The 19553-nt window shown below is 36.0% G+C and overlaps 2 protein-coding genes across 2 annotated transcripts; both read left to right on the forward strand.

The window, feature by feature from the left end:
• The first annotated feature begins 426 nt into the window (after positions 1–426).
• Positions 427–3717, forward strand: LOC125469247 (stachyose synthase-like). The gene is made up of 6 exons (XM_048566340.1): positions 427–574; positions 638–781; positions 2122–2147; positions 2371–2373; positions 2440–2916; positions 3008–3717. Exons 1-6 carry the CDS (start codon positions 427–429, stop codon positions 3593–3595), a joined length of 1386 nt encoding a protein of 461 aa, XP_048422297.1. The 3' UTR covers positions 3596–3717.
• A 7466-nt stretch (positions 3718–11183) lies between these two features.
• On the forward strand, positions 11184–11963 carry LOC125469248. Its single transcript, XM_048566341.1, has 3 exons — positions 11184–11393; positions 11517–11735; positions 11850–11963. The coding sequence occupies exons 1-3, from the start codon at positions 11184–11186 to the stop codon at positions 11961–11963; spliced, it is 543 nt and encodes a 180-aa protein (XP_048422298.1).
• The last annotated feature ends 7590 nt before the right edge of the window (positions 11964–19553 follow it).

The raw sequence follows: 19553 nt of genomic DNA on the forward strand, positions 1-19553 counted from the left end.
TTACACTAACAGGTTAACTTTTTGTATATGTTATATTAGATGAACAAATTGAAGGAATTGAATTCACCCTCTTACGATGAAGAATTATATAACTTGGCAAGAGGACCGCTTCACGTTGAATTGTTCTCAGGTTGTCATGTCAACGGGATCAAGTTCTTGGGGGCAACACGTGATGACAAGTCGTCTACTCAAAATAGTGGTGTCCACGTCCCGGGTGCGGGCGACAGTGAAGACATTGATTTTTATGGTAAACTAACTAGTGTAGTACAATTGCTTTACAAAGACAGGTGTCAAGTGATACTGTTTAAGTGTCTTTGGTTTGATACAAACCCACATAACCGAACGAGTGTTAAGCGAGACCATGGTTTACTATCAGTAAACACTACCAGACGTTGGTACGATGAAGACCCATACATTTTGGCAACTATGGCAAAACAAATATTCTTACTAGACGACCCTAAAGCTGGCAATGGTTGGAAAGTTGTTCAGAAGATTGATCGAAGAGGGCTATATGATATTCCGGAACTAAATCAAGATAACAACGACGACAACATCGCTGACCAACAGTTATCATGTTTGATAAAAATTGGTGAAGAAACACTCTGAGATACTAATGTTGTCCAAGAACCGTTTGAAGTAGCTGGAGTTCCCGAATTCGAAATACCAATAGAGTCAATTTCAATTGACCTTGGTGATCTACCACGATACAATGCACCGGAAGAGGCAAATGAAGATGAGGATGAATGGAAATCCGAAAATGATAGTAGTGAGGATAACGAGAGTTATTATTGTAGTTCAGATGAGGATTAATATAAACTTGTAAAGGAAAAACCAGGAGATTGAGGAGAGGCAAAGTCAAACTAAAAAAAGGCACGGGAAGAATCTGATCGTGATCGTTTGAAGGTATTCTCCATTTTTACTTCGATTTGTTTCATGCAGTTTTGATAGGCAACTTATCTAAAAGTTAAGCTATATAAATAAAATACAATGTTGATAGTTTGTAATTATTTTTTACCAGTCTGAACAACGAAGTAGAAGTTATTTACACTTGTTATAGGTTCTATTTATGCAAATATGCTAGTATTCATGCTTATTCGGTTTTGAAGCTGCATTTTGTTTTAGCATGTAATCATTTGCTTTTATTATGAATTGACCTGTTCATTTTGGATTCACTTCATTTGGATCAGGTGTATATGTCCACATAGGCTAAATTATTCAGAGTTCTATGTATTTACTTATGTTTGTTCACAAATGGTTACTTTTAAAGATATTTGTCCTGGAAACTGATTGGCATTCGGTTACTTACAAGTTAAAAAGGCCTTAAAGGGGGTGAAGGTAGCACTTTCTCATCCTGAGGATAGGTCTTATACAATCACAGGGGTCTCGGTGGAACCCCTGGCAAGCTGATGTGAGTCTTATAATCTTTACGTTATGTTTATGCTTATATCTTGTTTATATGTATATACGTTGTTATGGCACTTGATTCGCTTGAAATGTAGAACAGGAATTTTCACGCTCATTATCTACTTTCGTTTAACTATTTTGATTGAATTTGCAATATCATACATCATAAAGAGTAAAAATGAAAACAAAATGAAATTGGGTTATGACGGTGTTCCATGGCAACAAAATGTTCATAACTTATCATCCATGTTTGCGTTTTAGGTTCACTCTAGAAGATCAAAGTAGAAATTCAGTAGTATAGTATTATCGCGAAAGGTACAATATTGTGTTGAGGGATGTGGCAATGCATGCGCTTCAATGTGGGAGCGATTCAAAATCCAACCATAGTGCAATTGAACTGGGCATATTCACTGTTTTTCGTCATTGGCACTTTTCTTCTGTCTTCCTTTTGTGTCACATCAGTTGATTCGTTCTGATCTAGCTTTTGTGCTTCTTGGAACTGAAGGCATTCAAGTTAGGATTAACGATGATGATTTTCAATCGTATATGCTGATATTGAAGGGCCAGGCATGTTTATTTTTTGGCATAAGCTGTAATTTAGTCTTTCGCTCCTATTGTTTGAATATTTTTGAGATATTTACTGAGCTACGATCTTGGCCTTGCAGCTGGCACTCCTTATGAGAATGGTGTTTTCCGCATGAAGTTGTTATTGTCCAGGGACTTTCCACACTCTCCTCCTAAAGGTTTGTTTGTTATGATCATAAATGATGTAATTGATAACACTATCATTTAAGTGGACATGTTATATTTCTGTTCCCCCGTTCCAGCTAAAGCTTTTCCCTTTTTAAATTTTGTTCCCATTGGCATTACTCTGTGATTTATGTTGGGTCTTGATTGGTTGCAATGAATCCCAATCAAGTGATGTGAAATTTTGGTGGTTGATTTTTTTTCTTTTATGTTTTTCAGTTGGTAATTTGTTGAATATTTTGATTGGTGCTGTAGAATTGAAGGGCAACCTAATCATCTTCTCTGCAGGTAAGAATTATCTTGTATCTTTTCCGTAGTTATCTCTCTGTGCCACCCAATCTACGAATTCATGTGCTACATGATTTGTTTTCCTTTGGATGTTATGCTTGTGTTGCAGGTGATGATTTTTGGTTCCAGGATCCAAACGGAGATCCGATGGGAGTTTATTGGTTACAAGGTGTTCATATGATCCATTGTGCCTACAACAGCATGTGGATGGGTCAGATCATACATCCCGATTGGGATATGTTCCAATCAGACCATCTGTGTGCCAAATTTCATGCAGGATCTAGAGTTATCTGTGGAGGTCTGGTGTATGTAAGTGACTCAGTCTCTGGCCATGATTTTGATCTCATTAAGAAGCTTGTTTACCCGGATGGTACCATTCCCAAGTGCCAGCATTTTGCCCTCCCCACTAGGGACTGCCTCTTCAAAAACCCTTTATTTGACAACAAAACTGTTCTTAAAATTTGGAACTTCAACAAGGTATGCATATGTTCCTTAGTCTCAAGTGCTTTTGTAGTTTGTAACAATTTAGACGCTAAACGTATCTACTAAATTTGTTATTGTTACACAGTATGGTGGTGTGATTAGAGCTTTCAACTGCCAAGGGGCTGGTTGGGACCCCAAAGAGCAAAGGATCAGAGGATACTCAGAGTGCTATAACCCGAAATCTTGTTCACTGCATGTTTCCGAAATTGAATGGGACCAAAAGATAGAAGCAACACATATGGGCAAGGCTGAAGAGTACGTAGTCTATCTCAACCAGGCTGATGAACTCCGCCTAATGACCCTGAAATGTGATGCAATTCAAGTTATTATCCAGCCATCTTCGTTCGAGCTTTTCAGCTTCGTGCCAATTAAAAAGCTCGGACACAACATCAAATTTGCACCAATTGGACTTACAAACATGTTCAACAGTGGAGGTGCCCTCCAAGAGTTGGAGTACAAGAGTAGTGCGGCTGAGGTTAGTGCCATGGTGAAGGTCAAAGGTGGAGGCAATTTCTTGGCCTACTCAAGTGAGTCTCCAAAGAAATGTTATTTGAATGGTGCTGAAGTGGCTTTCGAGTGGTCGGCCGAGGGTAAACTGGCTCTGAACCTTGCGTGGGTTGAAGAAGCTGCTGGCATTTCTGATGTGGTTTTTCCTTTTTTGATAATTAATTAGTTTCTAATTAACATTGCTTAGGGTCTAAGAGTGCGACAAATTTGTATAAGAAACAATGTATTTATTTGGTCCTGTATTCTGTGTACTTAATCCAAACTTCGTAAAGATTTTATTACTGCTTTAAACTTCTCTTCGACTTCATATTTTCTGCTCGTTTCTCCACGGCAAAACGAAACATTTGAAGTTACTCTCTCTTAAGCACAACGGCTTCATCTTTTGTACCAAGTAGTGCCCACATTTGTTGCATCATATCCCATAGGAATCAACGGGGAATTCAAAGTCCGCAAGATCCTTGCCACTAGTAATACTACTGTCTCCTGATATTTATGTTCATCTTATAAAAGTGAGAATTAAATTTGAGTTGTTCAACACTCAATAATGATAGTGCTAAATTATTATGACGGACTACAATGGTTGAATGAGTAGCTGGAGGCCTAAACCAAAAGGAAACTTGACATGGCCCATATGTTATTCTAACAAGGAGAGAGATTCGGTCTTAGAGCATCTTTAAAAGAGATGTCAAATATAATATATCAAAATTTTATCTGATGGCTAATGTAGCCAATTGAATACAAATATCAAATCTTCTTTTTCAATACATACATCAAATATTAATTTTATTATTATATTGGGCCTCATAGTTACATTAACTATTAAAATTGATTTAGTTTTTATTCTAGGATTTTTATCATAAATAGTCCCTAAGATTGATCAAACTCATCATTTTGGTATCTCATTTTCAAAATCAATCAATGTCGTCCCTGACATTCACTATCCTACGTCAATTTGGTCATTCCATAAAGATTTCGTCAACTATTATATTAGTTTGTATGTGAGACCCATAAATCCAAATAAATGGTGACACGTGGATTTACACAAATAAGAGTTTTTATCGTAAATGGTCACTGACATTGATCCAACTCCTCATTTTGGTCCATGAGTTTCAAAAATCGATAAATTTGGTCTCTAACTATCACTATCACACATCAATTTAGCCCTTCCGTTAATATTTCTCATTTATGTGTTGATGTGGTTCCACAAATCCAATCATATGGCTCCACATGGATTAACTATAAGAAACTTTTTTTTTAAGAGTGAACCAACAGACGAGTATTCTGCGCTGACATTGTCCTTACATCCCACAACCCTAATCAAGAAAAAATTCAATCGAAATTCGATAAAATCAAATTCAAATTCAATTCGAATTTGATAAGATTATAACCAACTAGAGAGAATGAGGAGTGAGTTCAGGAGACCAAATCTTTCATGGTGTCATGGTGCCTTCCTTTTCTTTTTGAGCATACCCTGATGAAGATGACGATGACTTTTCTTTCTCTTAGTTTTGGTTTTTAGTTTCTTATTTCACTTTTAGTTTTAGTTTTATAACTTAAAAAATAGTTTTTTATAGTTAATCCATGTAACACCATATGATTGAATTAGTGTGACAAAAGATATTGACGAAACTTTAACAGAAGGGTTAATTGATGTGCAGTATTGAAAGTTAGAAACCAAATTTATCGATTTTTGATACTCTGAGACCAAAGTGAGGAGTTGGATCAATGTTAGGAACCATTTGTGATAAAAACCTTATTTTGTGTAATCCACGTGTCACCATTTCATTGGATTTGTGGGTCCCACACACAAGCTAACAAGGTAAAATCATCAATTTTACAGTGCAATTTCGCCTCCTTCTTTATACTAAAGTAATTACAATCATGTTTAACTTTGAAGTGTATGATCTAGTTTATTAATATATGATATGAAGTGGTTGAACTTTGAACAAATTGTGTTTCAATTAGACATTATATTCTTGATTTTTTTTTCGTTAATTTTTTAGTGGATTTTGGAGATTTTATGGATTTCAGGATTCAATTACTTTCCATTTATCATATTTAGTCACCAAGTAGTTGAAGTAGGAGTGCTTTGTTGTTGACCAATTCAACTTGGCTATTGTTTTCTTTTGAGTTTTGGTTCGACCTTTTGAGTTTTTTTAAATATAACTTTGCGCAACGCCAGAGTGAGCCAATGCGTCATGCAAAGGATGTTTGAGTTTTTTCTCTTTTTTTTCAGACATTTTGCACGTACATTCATATAGTTTATAATTAAATACTTTTTCTTGCTTTATTATTTATTTTTTAGAATTTAATTACAATATGTATTAAAACATAAACCAAAAATATTTTTCTCAAAAAAAAAAAAAAAAAGCGTTTGCGCGACGAAGAAGTTCCATAGGTCACGCCAAGTGTCTTTGCGCGACGTCTGAATGCGTCACGCAAAGTATCTTTGCGCGACGTCGAGAGACGTGTGTCACGCAAATTGTCTTTGCGTGACGTCATGTGCGTCACGCAAAGTGTTCTCAATATAAATACTTTAAAATGACGATCGAATTAGTTCATTGTATTCATATAGAGTCAAGGAGTGTAGCTGTAAAAAATCATCAAAATCGGAGTTAAAACTACCGTTAAATCGTTATTTTTCATTTATAACCGTCGAAAAGTTTTGTCGCGTTACTTGATCTCTAAATGTTTTTTTTTTTTCTATTTTTGGCGTATGCGATCTCGAAGCATATACAAACAAGTTTGACGGTTGGATCGTTGAAACTAGTTTCGTACAATGTGTTTCCCATCAAAATGGTAGATTTACTAACACTTAGAGTTTATTAATACTTTCATTAAGTATAACATAAGATTTTGTGGTATCCACTTGTGTAAATACTTTAAAATGACGATCGAATTAGTTCATTGTATTCATATAGGGTCAAGGAGTGTAGCTGTAAAAAAGTATCAAAATCGGAGTTAAAACTACCATTAAATCGTTATTTTTCATTTATAACCGTCGAAAAGTTTTGTCGCGTTACTTGATCTCTAAATGTTTTTTGTTTTTGCTATTTTTGGCGTATGCGATCTCGAAGCATATACAAACAAGTTTGACGGTTGGATTGTTGAAACTAGTTTCGTACAATGTGTTTCCCATCAAAATGGTAGATTTACTAACACTTAGAGTTTATTAATACTTTCATTAAGTATAACATAAGATTTTGTGGTATCCACTTGTGTAAATACTTTAAAATGACGATCGAATTAGTTCATTGTATTCATATAGGGTCAAGGAGTGTAGCTGTAAAAAATCATTCCAAATCGGAGTTAAAACTACCGTTAAATCGTTATTTTTCATTTATAACCGTCGAAAAGTTTTGTCGCGTTACTTGACCTCTAAATGTTTTTTTTTTTCTATTTTTGGCGTATGCGATCTCGAAGCATATACAAACAAGTTTGACGGTTGGATCGTTGAAACTAGTTTCGTACAATGTGTTTCCCATCAAAATGGTAGATTTACTAACACTTAGAGTTTATTAATACTTTCATTAAGTATAACATAAGATTTTGTGGTATCCACTTGTGTAAATACTTTAAAATGACGATCGAATTAGTTCATTGTATTCATATAGGGTCAAGGAGTGTAGCTGTAAAAAAGTATCAAAATCGGAGTTAAAACTACCATTAAATCGTTATTTTTCATTTATAACCGTCGAAAAGTTTTGTCGCGTTACTTGATCTCTAAATGTTTTTTTTTTTTGCTATTTTTGGCGTATGCGATCTCGAAGCATATACAAACAAGTTTGACGGTTGGATCGTTGAAACTAGTTTCGTACAATGTGTTTCCCATCAAAATGGTAGATTTACTAACACTTAGAGTTTATTAATACTTTCATTAAGTATAACATAAGATTTTGTGGTATCCACTTGTGTAAATACTTTAAAATGACGATCGAATTAGTTCATTGTATTCATATAGGGTCAAGGAGTGTAGCTGTAAAAAATCATTCCAAATCGGAGTTAAAACTACCGTTAAATCGTTATTTTTCATTTATAACCGTCGAAAAGTTTTGTCGCGTTACTTGACCTCTAAATGTTTTTTTTTTCTATTTTTGGCGTATGCGATCTCGAAGCATATACAAACAAGTTTGACTGTTGGATCGTTGAAACTAGTTTCGTACAATGTGTTTCCCATCAAGTGCAATGGTATATGTATTTACTAAGTAAATTTTAATTTATTTATTTTGTACTTATAACACTTAAGAAATTGAATGATATATAAGTAAAAAAAATTATTATGGGTTTTTTTTAGAATAATATATTATTGTGGGGTTTATGTGAAATAAAAATTGAACTTGAAAGGAGTAAAGTCACATTTTTGGTAATTTTTTTAATAATTTAAAAAAAAAAAAAAAAAAAGCGCGACGTCAAATTGTATACCTACGTGACGCCAATTGATAATATTGGCGGTCCATAGCGAAAAATAGGCGCTTTTTTTCAATTTTTCCAAGTTTCGCAACCATATACCCTATCCTCTTTTCCTCTCGGTTTTTCTTTCCGTAGACCTCTTTTCCTCAAATTGCAGACCTCTTTTCCTCTTGCTTAAATTGCAGACCTCTTTTCTTCTCGCTCAAATTGCAAATCAAATTGCAGGAGAAAAGTCCTGCGTCTCCTCTATCTCTTCCCTCTTGCTCATCTCTCCTCTTCGCAACCTTGATCCCCAAATCTTGAACCCAGACTTGTCTTCCCTCTCTCTTTCCCATAGACTTCTCTCTTCCTTCTCGTTCTAAACAACGGGTAGCCACACGAATCTCGAAGCCGACGGGAATCAAGTCCCAAAATCAATGTAAGGGTTTGTGATTTTCGATGGGTTTTTGTTATTTAGGGATTAGGGTGAAATTGCATGTTGATTTCTGAGTACTTTGAAAACTAGAGAGCCCAGAGTTGTTTCGTTTTGTGATTGAAAAACAAATTTATTTAAGGGGGGAACGACTTGTCCCCATTTACCACCACCCGCACACCCCTGTTCAGTCCCCTGCCCTATTGAATTGAATTTGTGCTCAAATGTTTATTGTTATTTGAATCGAATTTTTTAGTAATGATTATTGTTATTTGAATCATTGTTGTTATTTGACATCATAGGAAAAAAAAGAAGATTTAAAAGTGGAAATTTGGTGTTTTTAATTTGTTTTTCCTGTGCTTTCTGGATGAATAAACACGGGCTTCATGTTTCTTCTGTAGCTCAAGCTTGTTCCTTTAACTTTGTTTTACAATCTTAGTACTTTGGTTTAATTGTTCGTTAAGTGATTTTGAGAGTGAATGAACATTTCCATATTTTTAGCTTTTTATTTGGCATTCTTTTCTTCAAGCCTTGGGCATTTGGTAGTTATATTGTTAGGATTTCCCTTCGCATGGAGTTCTGTAGGAAATATGTATTCCAGGTGTTGTTTTTGGTCTCAGACAGCGAGGTGCTTTGAGAAGAAATCGTGCTGTTCATTTTTTGTGTTTTCCAGTGCTTGCTTTCGAGCTTTTGTGGTTGTAGTTATGTAGAAAATCCATAGGAAATGCAAGGCTATTTTCTTCAAAAGAGATGCAATTTCATTAATTTACTTTCCATGTTTTTAGCTTTTTATTTGGCATTCTTTTCTTCAAGCCTTGGGCATTGTATTGTTAGGATTTCCCTTCGCATGGAGTTCTGTAGGAAATATGTATTCCAGGTGTTGTTTTTGGTCTTAGACAGTGAGATGCTTTGAGAAGAAATCGTGTTGTTCATTTTTTGTGTTTTCCAGTGCTTGCTTTCGAGCTTTTGTGGTTGTAGTTATGGAGAAAATCCATAGGAAATGCAGGGCTCTTTTCAGAGTAAGGGATGCAATTTTGTTCTTTTTCATACATAAACAATTTATTTGTAATGAATTTCTACAGGACCAGAATGTGAACTAATTGGGATTATTGGTCAACCTACATTCTACAGAGATTGGTGAAGTTTACACTTGGGGTTGGAAAGAGTGTGTTCCCTCTGGGAATCTTATCGGTGACCTGGGTATGGTGGAACATCTCCAAAAGGATACTACAGGGAATCAAAGTTCATTACCAGCTGAACAAGGTATTTCTGTAACCTGGGTATATCTGGAAAAACATGCACGGAGGCCTTTTCGATTGTACTAGATCAATGTGATTAAGACCTTATTGTCTTATACAGCCATTGTATAGCCATTTAGCACAATTTCAATTATTTTGAATCATAATTTGTGATTGTATAGCCATTGAGCATTTGGGTTTAAGATGATTTGAGAAAACCAATTGCATTTAGAAGCGAACTTGTCATTAGTCGGAAAAAATTGAGTTATTGTCCAATGCCATGTGAAGTAGAATTGACTAACTTTAGATAATTGGCATTATAACAACTACCGTCTGAGTATTTGCCGTAGTTTCTCAATCTCATGTCCAATTGGAAGAAAAAAAAAATAAACGTCTGGTATTGCGTCACTAAATTAGTGACATTTTAGTAATCAATATATTAGTGGATGCAATGGATCGTCATCAGTGGATGCAATGGGTCGTCATTATCGCTAATGGATCCAATTACATACAAAAAACCAATATTCTAATCGATGATGTCCAAATAAACAACTGTATTACTAGTTTTGACATCCATATTTTATAATTTCAACATCAACTTCCAGATAATCAAACTAAAGTACTAATTAAGCTTAGTCCATAACATTAAGAAAGCTAATTAACATTTTGGAAATCTAACAACTCCTTTGTTTAAGAAACTACCAGACTCCCTAATCTAGTAGCTTTTTTTCTTGTTCCTGAAAAGTTTGTCACTTTGTTGCAAGAAACAATAATAGTTGGGATCATCATATCATTAGCAAAACCTTTTAAGTAATTGCCTCATAGGCTGTGGCAGTGTAGTGTGTGTTTCAGTTTCGGCATGTGAAACTTTTCGTTCCATTGTTATGACATTGGTTTAATTAGACCTTTGCACAATTTCTTTTTGTTACGTATTTCTCATCAAGAACTTGGTGGTTGAACCTTGAAATCCTATATTCCATTAAGCAAATATTATAAAAGCTGAAAAGGTATTCTTTCAGCATTTTGTGTGGCATGCTTTTAAGCCTTTTACCTTCTTTTTAGCGAGAAAAGATTTATGCTTTCGCCTTTTGTTTTCCATTCTTTTGTTAAATTTCTTACTGATAAGTTTGTCTTTGAAATGATGTTGAGTTGAATGCTTTCTTCAAAAAATGTATAGATGTCGCAGTTGATCACTCGTCGTAAGAGTGTGACCAATGCGCCTCCCGCATTATCAGCATTTACTGCTCCATCCGTGAGTGCTCCATTGATTGGGGAGCCTACACCCCTTACTGAGGCTACTGCTACGGCATCCCAGGTGCCTGTATCATCGACGTCATCAGTGTCGGTTCAGTCGCTCAGTGCACGGCGGCCTCACCGGCACCGCTGCGATTTGGAGCCTTCTGTTCACACTTCCTCATCATCCAAAGTTGAGGATGGGGGCTCCCAGCCAGGTAGTTTTTTTTTCCTAATTCTCACTACGTTGTATTTTTTTTTCATTTTAAAAATATTATTTTTATGATTGTGAAAATTTGTTGCGGGTTGTGAATTACTGTTATTTTACTTTTTTAAGGTTTTGGGAAATGATATACTATTAGGGGAGGTTTTGCAAAATTTTCTATAGAAATTTAAGCTTAGGATTTTCACCATTTAAGTTTTTTTGGATAGCTAAAAAAAAAACCAAGGGGCCTAATCGAATGCTGAAGACGGCACAGAATGTATGTCTGTCTGCCTCCTTGATCAAGATTGCATATGACTCGCGACATCGTGGAGCGGCTACCTCACAACAACATAGCATCGTCGCTACTAGTTGTGGTTGTGTTATTCGGAATTGTTGTCCTATGCAGTGGGAGACTTGGGCAGAAATTCCTCAGGAGACGAAGATACTAGTGCGAGACAAGTTGTCGGTTAGTATATTAATTTTTGGTCTTTTATCATTTTCTTAATTATGTTTACAAATATTATAAACCAAAGTATATTATCTTAATATTATTAAATTTCTTACTATTATTTTGTTGTTTTATTTGTAGGTCAATTTTGATTTTAAGGACATATCCCCTGAGGTCATCACCTACTTAGACGAGACCTTCGCAAATCGGTACAAAAATTGGAAGAGCGATCTTCATGCGCATTTTAAGAAATTTAATGATCCAGAGGTTGCTCGCCTAGAGGGTTGCCCATCCGAGTTGGAGGACCGGCCAGAGGATTGGGAATGGCTCTGCAACCATTTTACGGACCCAAAATTTGTGGTATGTACTTAATATTTTAATAATAATTCATTAATGTTTTAGTTATTTTTTTAAGCTTTTTAAAATAATTTCTTTCAAATAGTCGCACTAACATGTATATTGTGTGTTTAACAGAAGAAATATGTTGCTGGCAAGATAGCTCGGGAGTCTAAGACACTTCTCCACCATTCCGGTTCGAAGCCCTTTTCGTATATGCTTGAGACACGACGTCAGGTAAAAGTATATTAATTTTGAAATTTTATACAATTTATTTTTTATTATTGATTAATAAAATTTTCCTAATGTTTGTTTTTTTTAGGAGGACGTAAAATTTTCCTACGTTCGACCTGGCAATGAGATCGCTGAGCAGCTTCATGTAATTAGATGTAATTGTTATTATTCTTATATTTATGAATCGTTCAAATATTATTTATATTTTGTTATTAACCATTATATGTTTTTTCTTTATTATTACAGGCTACTATGGTGGAAAAGGGCGATGCTGTTCTCCAAGAAGCAACATCGCAACTTCCCCTAGAAACCCCGATGGAGGACGTCACTTTACCCGAGGATGTAGGTTTTCAAATCATGACTGAGGTCCTGGATCAAAAGTACGGTCGTCGTCATGGCAAGGTTGTTCGGGGTATGGGGAAGGCGCGGGTTCGTGAGACGGGTGCCTCTTCTTCCAAATCGACCACAGGAGAGGTCAACGCCCTGAAGAAGGAAGTGACAACCCTAAAAGGTCAGCTTGCAACCCAGGACGAGCAGATAAAGGCCCATAGTGAGCAGATGAGGACCCATAGCGAGCATATAAAGGCTGAGAACGAGCAGATGAGGGCTGAGAACAAGCAGATAAAGGCCCATGGCGAGCAAATGAGGGCCCAGATGAGTATGATTGTACAGGCCTTAGCGGTGTCCGGTCTCCAAATCCAGCTGCCAGCACCTGATCTTACTCCACCTTCGACCTCCCAGCCACCTCACTTACCCGATACCCAGTAGTTTTCAAACCTAGAAGACTACTTGTTGTAGTTTTTTCTTTTTTTGTTTAGACATCTTGTATGCACATTTTCATATGGTTTATAATTAAACTTTTTCTTGGTTTATTGTTTATTGTTTAGAATTGAAATACAATATCTATTAAAAATTAAATCAAAAATATTAATAAATCAAAAATATTTTTGTCAAAAAAATTAAAAAAAAATAAAAACATAAAAAGTTTGCACGACGAAAAAGTTCCATAGGTCACGCAAAGTGGGTTTGCGTGACGTAGGTATGCGTCACGCAAACCCACTTTGCGTGACGCATCCTACGTCACGCCAACCCACTTTGAGTGACGCACACATACGTCACGCAAACCCACTTTGCGTGACGCACGCCTAGGTCACGCCAACCCACTTTGCGTGACGCATCCTACATCACGCCAACCCACTTTGAGTGACGCACACATACGTCACGCAAACCCACTTTGCGTGACGTACACCTAGGTCACGCAAACCCACTTTGTGTGACGCATGTTACTACGTCACTCAAAGACACTTTGCGTGACGCATGTAACTTCTTCGTCGCGCAAAACCTTCTTTCACAGGCTTGGCGCGACGCTTGTCGCGCGACGAAGGACCTACGTCACCCAAAGTATTTTTTGTACTAGTGTATAAATCCAATTTGCAATGTGGGGAGTAACCCATTTTATTTATAAGCACATTTAAGGTCCCTCATGTTCCCTATGTAGAATTCATTCGCAATAGAATACACTAGTAACGGTTGGTTATTTTAATTATTTTTTATTTTAAAGATTCAAAACTTATTATTATTTTATTTATTTTTAATATTTAAGAGTTGTGTTTTATTTGAAGAGTCGTAATCCTTCTCTAAAGGGGTATGAGAAGTTCCTTAAATAAGAAGAAAATAGAATACGTTAAAAAACTATTATGTCTCCTTCACTTCTCACATCTTTGTCAGTCAATTTACATTTCTACCTTATAATTCTTGGGCAATTAATCAATATTTGACAATTCCATTTGCTGTTGGCATGCATAGTGGAACAGACATCCTATGAGGTTTTGAGTTGTATCTTGGAGTTATAGGCACCACCATAACCTGCACGTACGGAGGCATTTATGGCTTTAGGGCAGCGACATCGTGCCTCTCTTCGGTTCACAGGCCAAATTTTCTTATTCCTTTTTCCTAATTTATTTTTTCATAAGTCCAATATTGATTATACATTTAATTTATTATATTTCATCATATAAATAATTGGTATATTTTCTGCAATATATTTCACAGTAACTAGCTTCCAATAATGCTTGTGAACATATTTATAGTGGTACACTAGTAAATAGCTTCCAATTATATATTCAAAAAAGTTAACTTGCATGTTATATGTTTGATTCTATTTATTATCTGCAGGTAGACCAAGGAATAATGTGGATGCAAATTTGAGAGTTTTAAGAGAGAAGATGGAAGTCGTTAAAATGAGGGAGAGACTTGAGAAATATTGCTGCAAACACCAAAAAATGGTTGGAATTGTTCACCGGGGTATAACTACAAACTCAGAAGAGGAAGAGAGGTATCGACGTTCTTTGAGTTCATATGTTTGGTGGGCGTGACTCTTCGTTTTACCTGTTTTAGTGCTACATTCTGCCTTGTCCTTGTATCAATCTTGGTTCATTTGAATCAATGGTATATGTATGGATGAACAACGTCTGTCCTTGAATAAAAAAAGCTTATTCTTAGCCACACTCTCTGGAACTTGATTTTAAAATCACTTTGTCCTCTGAAACTTAAAAGTCGTTACACTCACTACTACGTTTTACTATTTAAGCGACGAACAAAAGTTGGTCACGCAAAGTTTATTTCCGTCGCACGAACTTCTACGGAAACTTCATCGCGTAGAATCCGTCGTGCAAAGATCGTGAAGAAAGACTTTGCATGATGAAAAATATCATTGGTCGCAAGAACATGGCGCGACGGTTTAACCTTTGTCGCACAAATTTTTAAGAACGAATGCGTTCGTCGCACAAAATACCAAGATACAAACGTGGGACGACTAATATTTGTCTCTCGAAACTTTGTGCGACGATAATTTATTCTTGCGTGACGAAACCTTGTTAGTCGATAGAATTTTGTGAGACGAAGGCATTCGTCGCAAAAAAGAAAAATAAATTTTTTTAAATTAAATTTTTTGTTTTTTTTTTTTTTAAATTTTGTAATAAAATAATAAAATAAAATTGTAATTAAAAAAAATGTAATGAAGAGAAAAATAATTTATTTAAATAAATATAAAATGTATGTACAAGGAAAACGTTTAAAAAGTAAGGGAGTACAAAAGTAAGAAAATAATGCGGCATAATCTACAAGATCGTCAATTGAAGGCGGCTGGAAATGTTAGGGCAAGAAGGTCACGAAGTTGGGGACGGGCTCAGAGGTCAAAGCGACAGTGTTCTAGGCATGCTCAGGTTGGAGGGGCTCGGATGTCGATGGGGGATGAAGATATGGGAGACAAATGCTGGACTGACTGAGGGCCTGTACAATCTGTGACATCTGGCTCTTATACGAGGCAAGCTCAGTCCTAAGGTCGGCCACCTCTACCGTCAAAGCTGTCACCTGACTCTTTGACTGCGATGATGAAGAGGCTCTAGGTTCCCGCCATCGGGCATTCCCCATCCCCTACAATACATCCTCTGGGGGATCCACAGACTCGAGCGGAGTCTTAGGAGGAAGCTGGGTGGCGGACTCTTGAAGAACCAACTGCCTTTTCTCCATCATCGTTGCCTGTGTAATATAACATTAAATATAATTATAACATTCAAATAATAACCATGAAACTTGAATGCGTAAGATAGTAATTACAATTGAAGAATACTTACATGAAGGGACTCGGCCAACTCATCCCCGGGTCGAACATAAAGGTCGCTAAAGACATCAATCTCCGGAAATTTTGAACCCCCTGAATAAAACAAGAGAAGAAAAATGTTAGTACTTAGTACGAAAAAAAAAAAAATTTATTATTGACATATTAAAAATTGAATATGAAAAACTTTATTATTACCCGATGTCGCACCTCCATCCTATATGAGAAGGGCCTCGAACCGGAATGGTGGAAAAGAGTCTTCTTCTCCGATTGCTCTTGTTGGCTTTCGCTTTCTTTTGTTATACAAAAAATAAACGTATTAGTTCAAATTTAAATGAAATTTAAAAAATGAATAAACATTAGTAAGAAACGTATAATACTTTTAAACTTAATATAAAAAACGTACCACATAGCCGGGCTCCTGAAAATGACTGCAGAGCCACGCCCAATTATCTTCCCAGTCCTTAAACTCCTTCGGGCAACCCTCCTCAAGAGTGACATGCGGATCAAATGTCTCAAAATATTGGTGCAGGTCATTCTTCCACTGCTTGTACTGTCAAGCGAAGAGCCTGTTGACCTATGCCAACATGTCCTAGTTGATGTTGTTGAAATTATAGTTCATCTGCAATGTAACAAATTAATTACATACATTAAGTAATATAAATATATAAAATTTAAAGGAAAAACAATCAAAAGGTATAATACTTACCGACAACTGTGCGCACACCTTCGTCCTTACCTCGTCTGGCTTTGCCTTCCAAGACTTCCATTGCATAGGGCAATAGGTCTGAACGACATGATCAATGTTGTGGGCCAATGTGCTATGCTACTTCGCTGTTGGTGAAGCCCGATGCCAATCGTCGTATTTAATCGTGATACGTCCGTTGGTCACCCAGGTGATCTTCACCGTCTTCAACTGGCGACATGGTCCCTGGGTGTTTTTCTTGGCTGCACAGAAATGTAAAATTAACGTTAACCCAAAACTAATTTAAGAGTTCCACTTGCATCTGGATCTGGTTAGTTTAATGGATACAATATCATTAAAATCAATCAAGAACCAAGTAAATGACTTAAGGGGATCTGGATTCCCTTCATTCGAACATACAAGACTATGAACTAAAAGTCCTTGTTTACAAGGCAACAAAAAAAACTTAATGTGGACTTAACCCGTCCACGACAATCCTTTGATAACAAGAAGTCCGAGTAACTTGGGGCACAAGTAATCGACTTAAAAACACACTTGTTCTACATCTGCTATACTGAGATAGCAATGGCACACCTAGCACTTATTTAGTTTTGATTGCGAGCCTTAAGGGCTACACCTAAGGCCCCACAAAGGCACCTTTCAAAACTAACTTTGTCCTCTTCTTGTAGCATATCAACAAGCAAGAGCCCGACTAAACATCCAAAGTGCCAATCCCATAGGGAGCTGTGCTGAGGTCTGCAAATACTTCTCCAAAGAAATCTTCACCTGAACAAAATGAAAGCATCATGATAAAGAAAATTGATTGCAAATTTTAGTATTCCAAAGATATTGAAACTGTGCTATATAGATATGGGACTAAAGACTAATCTCTTTGCATATTGTGGCTATATGGGGTTAATCCAAGCTCCATGAATATCAATACCATCGAGCCACTTACTGGAATCAATTATAAAAAGTGGAAATAGGATCTTGAGATTGTACTTGGAGTTAAGGGTGGTTCGGTATGGAATCCCAAACCAAAAATTTTTAGGACAGGAATCTGAAGACTAATCTTGAACCGAAATTTCAATATTCCCAATTTTTGAGATTCCCGAAATGTTTTCGGAATTTCGGGATGCATTAGGATTGAGTTTTGAGCTTTTGGGCATAAATTTGAGATTTTTGGGTTGTTGGCTAAATTAGGCCCTTGGCTTAAAATTTTGGTACCCAATTTCATATCAATTGAAATTTAGGCTTTTTACCTTTACCGATTTGGTATTTCAATTTGAAATTTCTTACCAATTGAAATACCAAATCATTCTTACCAAGTCAAATTGACATTCCAATGTTCCAAACTACTTAATTTCATACTGCTATTTCTAATATAGTCTACTCTCAAATTACTTAAATTCAACATGCATGCAACCATAATAAATATACATATATATTTTCATTTCGGTTCGGGATTTTGAACCATTGAATATGTAATCTCCATTCTCGTATCGAAAGGTTAGGGATCGGTTCGGTATAGATCCCAAAAATTTCAGTATTATTGGTTTGGGAATTTTTCGGTATGGGATTGGAATTTTTTTGGGTTTAGTTTGGGATTTTTGGCAAAATTTCCAGCCTTACTTGGAGTGATGGATATGGATTTAGCACTAAGGAGTGATGAACCATTATTGCTCAATGAAGGAAGCTCAGCAAGCCAAGGGTCCAAACATGAGAAGTGGCAAAAAGCTAATAGAATCTCTTTAGTGATCATAAAGAAGACCATGATAGATTTGTGCAAAAGGGTTTCCCATAGACATCAAATGCTAAAGAACTTATGAAATTCATTGAAGACAAATACAAGGAGTCTGAGAAAATAGAAACAGGTAACCTGATGAATTCCCTTACCACTATGAGGTATGATGGAGTGGAAAATGTTCGGGAATACATACTCAAAGTGGTAGACATTGCTGGAAAATTGAAGACATTTAAGGTACCGATATCTGATACATTTTTGGTTCATGTTATTATGAATTCCTTACCTGAAAGCTATACTCAGTTAGAAGTTTCATACAATGCATTACAAGCTAAATGGGACATCAATGAGTTGACATCTTTATGTGTGGGTGAGGAAGTGAGAATCAAGAAAGAAAGGGATTAGAAAAAAAAAGGGTTGAATCTATCAATTGGGTTCAAAGTTTTAATCATAACATAAAGTATGACACTACCAGAAAGGATGCTTCCAGAAATATTGCCCCATCTATGAAGGTTTTCAAACTTAACAAACCAAGTATTTTCAATTTTTTTTTTTCCTGTAAAAAGGCAGGCCACATGAAGAAAAATTGTCCAAAATACAAAGCTTGGCTTGCCAAGCAAGAAATTAAGAAGGGTAAAAATGTTTTTTGTTTGTTTTGAATCTAATTCAGTTGTCATACCTTGTAATGCATGGTGGCTTGACTCTGGCTCTTTTATTCATGTTACAAATACATTGCAAGACTTCACAACAAAGAGAACACTAAATCAAGATGAAGTGAAGGTCTTGGTGGGCAATGGAAGAAGAGTTGAAGTCAAAGCCTTAGGGGTAGTTAGACTTAAGTTAGAATTTGGTTTTCATTTGGATTTTGAGAATGTTGCTTATGTACCTTCTGTGAGAAGGAAGTTAGTCTTGGTTTCAAAGCTTGTTTTGCTAGGTTATTATTTTATGTTGAATAAAATTAACTTCAACATCGTTTCCAACTCTTCTCATATTGGCAATGGTGCTATTTGTGATGGCATGTTTCAGTTCAAACTAATTGTCGAAAATTTGGTTTTCAATGTAAAGAACACCTCAAAACTGCAACAATCATCTCATATTTGGTATAAAAGACTTGGGCATATTTCAAAGCCAAGAATGGAACCCTTAATCAAAAGTGAAATCCTTCCAACTTTGAATTTCAAAGATATGGATTTTTGTATAGGATGCATTGAAGGAAATAAGACAAATTTAAGAAAAGAAGGATCAACTAGAAGCAAACAACTTCTAGAAATCATTCATATAGATAGATATATGTGGACCCATTCCTACAAAAACAATTGATGGAAATAAGTACGCTCCTGTTCAAGGGAAGGGTTCCAAACTAGCCTTAGAACCAACCTTAGACTAGACCCCGAAGCAAGCCTAAAGCAATGTAGCAAGACCTTTTATCCCTCCATTTACCCGTTGTGTGTCGGATCGTAGACAAGTGTTTGTCTGCCATTTCACAATATAACATTTATAGATGATTTTTCACGTTTTTGTTTTATATACTTAATCCCTGAGAAGTCAAAAGGTTAGGTC

The sequence above is a fragment of a genome, unplaced genomic scaffold (assembly GCF_019419815.1).
Source record: "Pyrus x bretschneideri cultivar Hongxiangsu unplaced genomic scaffold, Pyrus_bretschneideri_v1 Contig41, whole genome shotgun sequence".
In the NCBI taxonomy this organism is placed as follows: Eukaryota; Viridiplantae; Streptophyta; class Magnoliopsida; order Rosales; family Rosaceae; genus Pyrus; species Pyrus x bretschneideri.

Coding starts and splice junctions, on each gene's coding strand:
- LOC125469247 (XM_048566340.1), top strand. CDS start 427: ATGGCAAAACAAATATTCTTACTAGACGACCCTAAAGCTGGCAATGGT. Junction 575..637: donor CGCTGACCAACAGTTATCAT/GTTTGATAAAAA, acceptor AACCGTTTGAAG/TAGCTGGAGTTCCCGAATTC. Junction 782..2,121: donor TAGTAGTGAGGATAACGAGA/GTTATTATTGTA, acceptor GTTATTGTCCAG/GGACTTTCCACACTCTCCTC.
- LOC125469248 (XM_048566341.1), top strand. CDS start 11,184: ATGCTGAAGACGGCACAGAATGTATGTCTGTCTGCCTCCTTGATCAAG. Junction 11,394..11,516: donor TAGTGCGAGACAAGTTGTCG/GTTAGTATATTA, acceptor TTTTATTTGTAG/GTCAATTTTGATTTTAAGGA. Junction 11,736..11,849: donor TTACGGACCCAAAATTTGTG/GTATGTACTTAA, acceptor TGTGTTTAACAG/AAGAAATATGTTGCTGGCAA.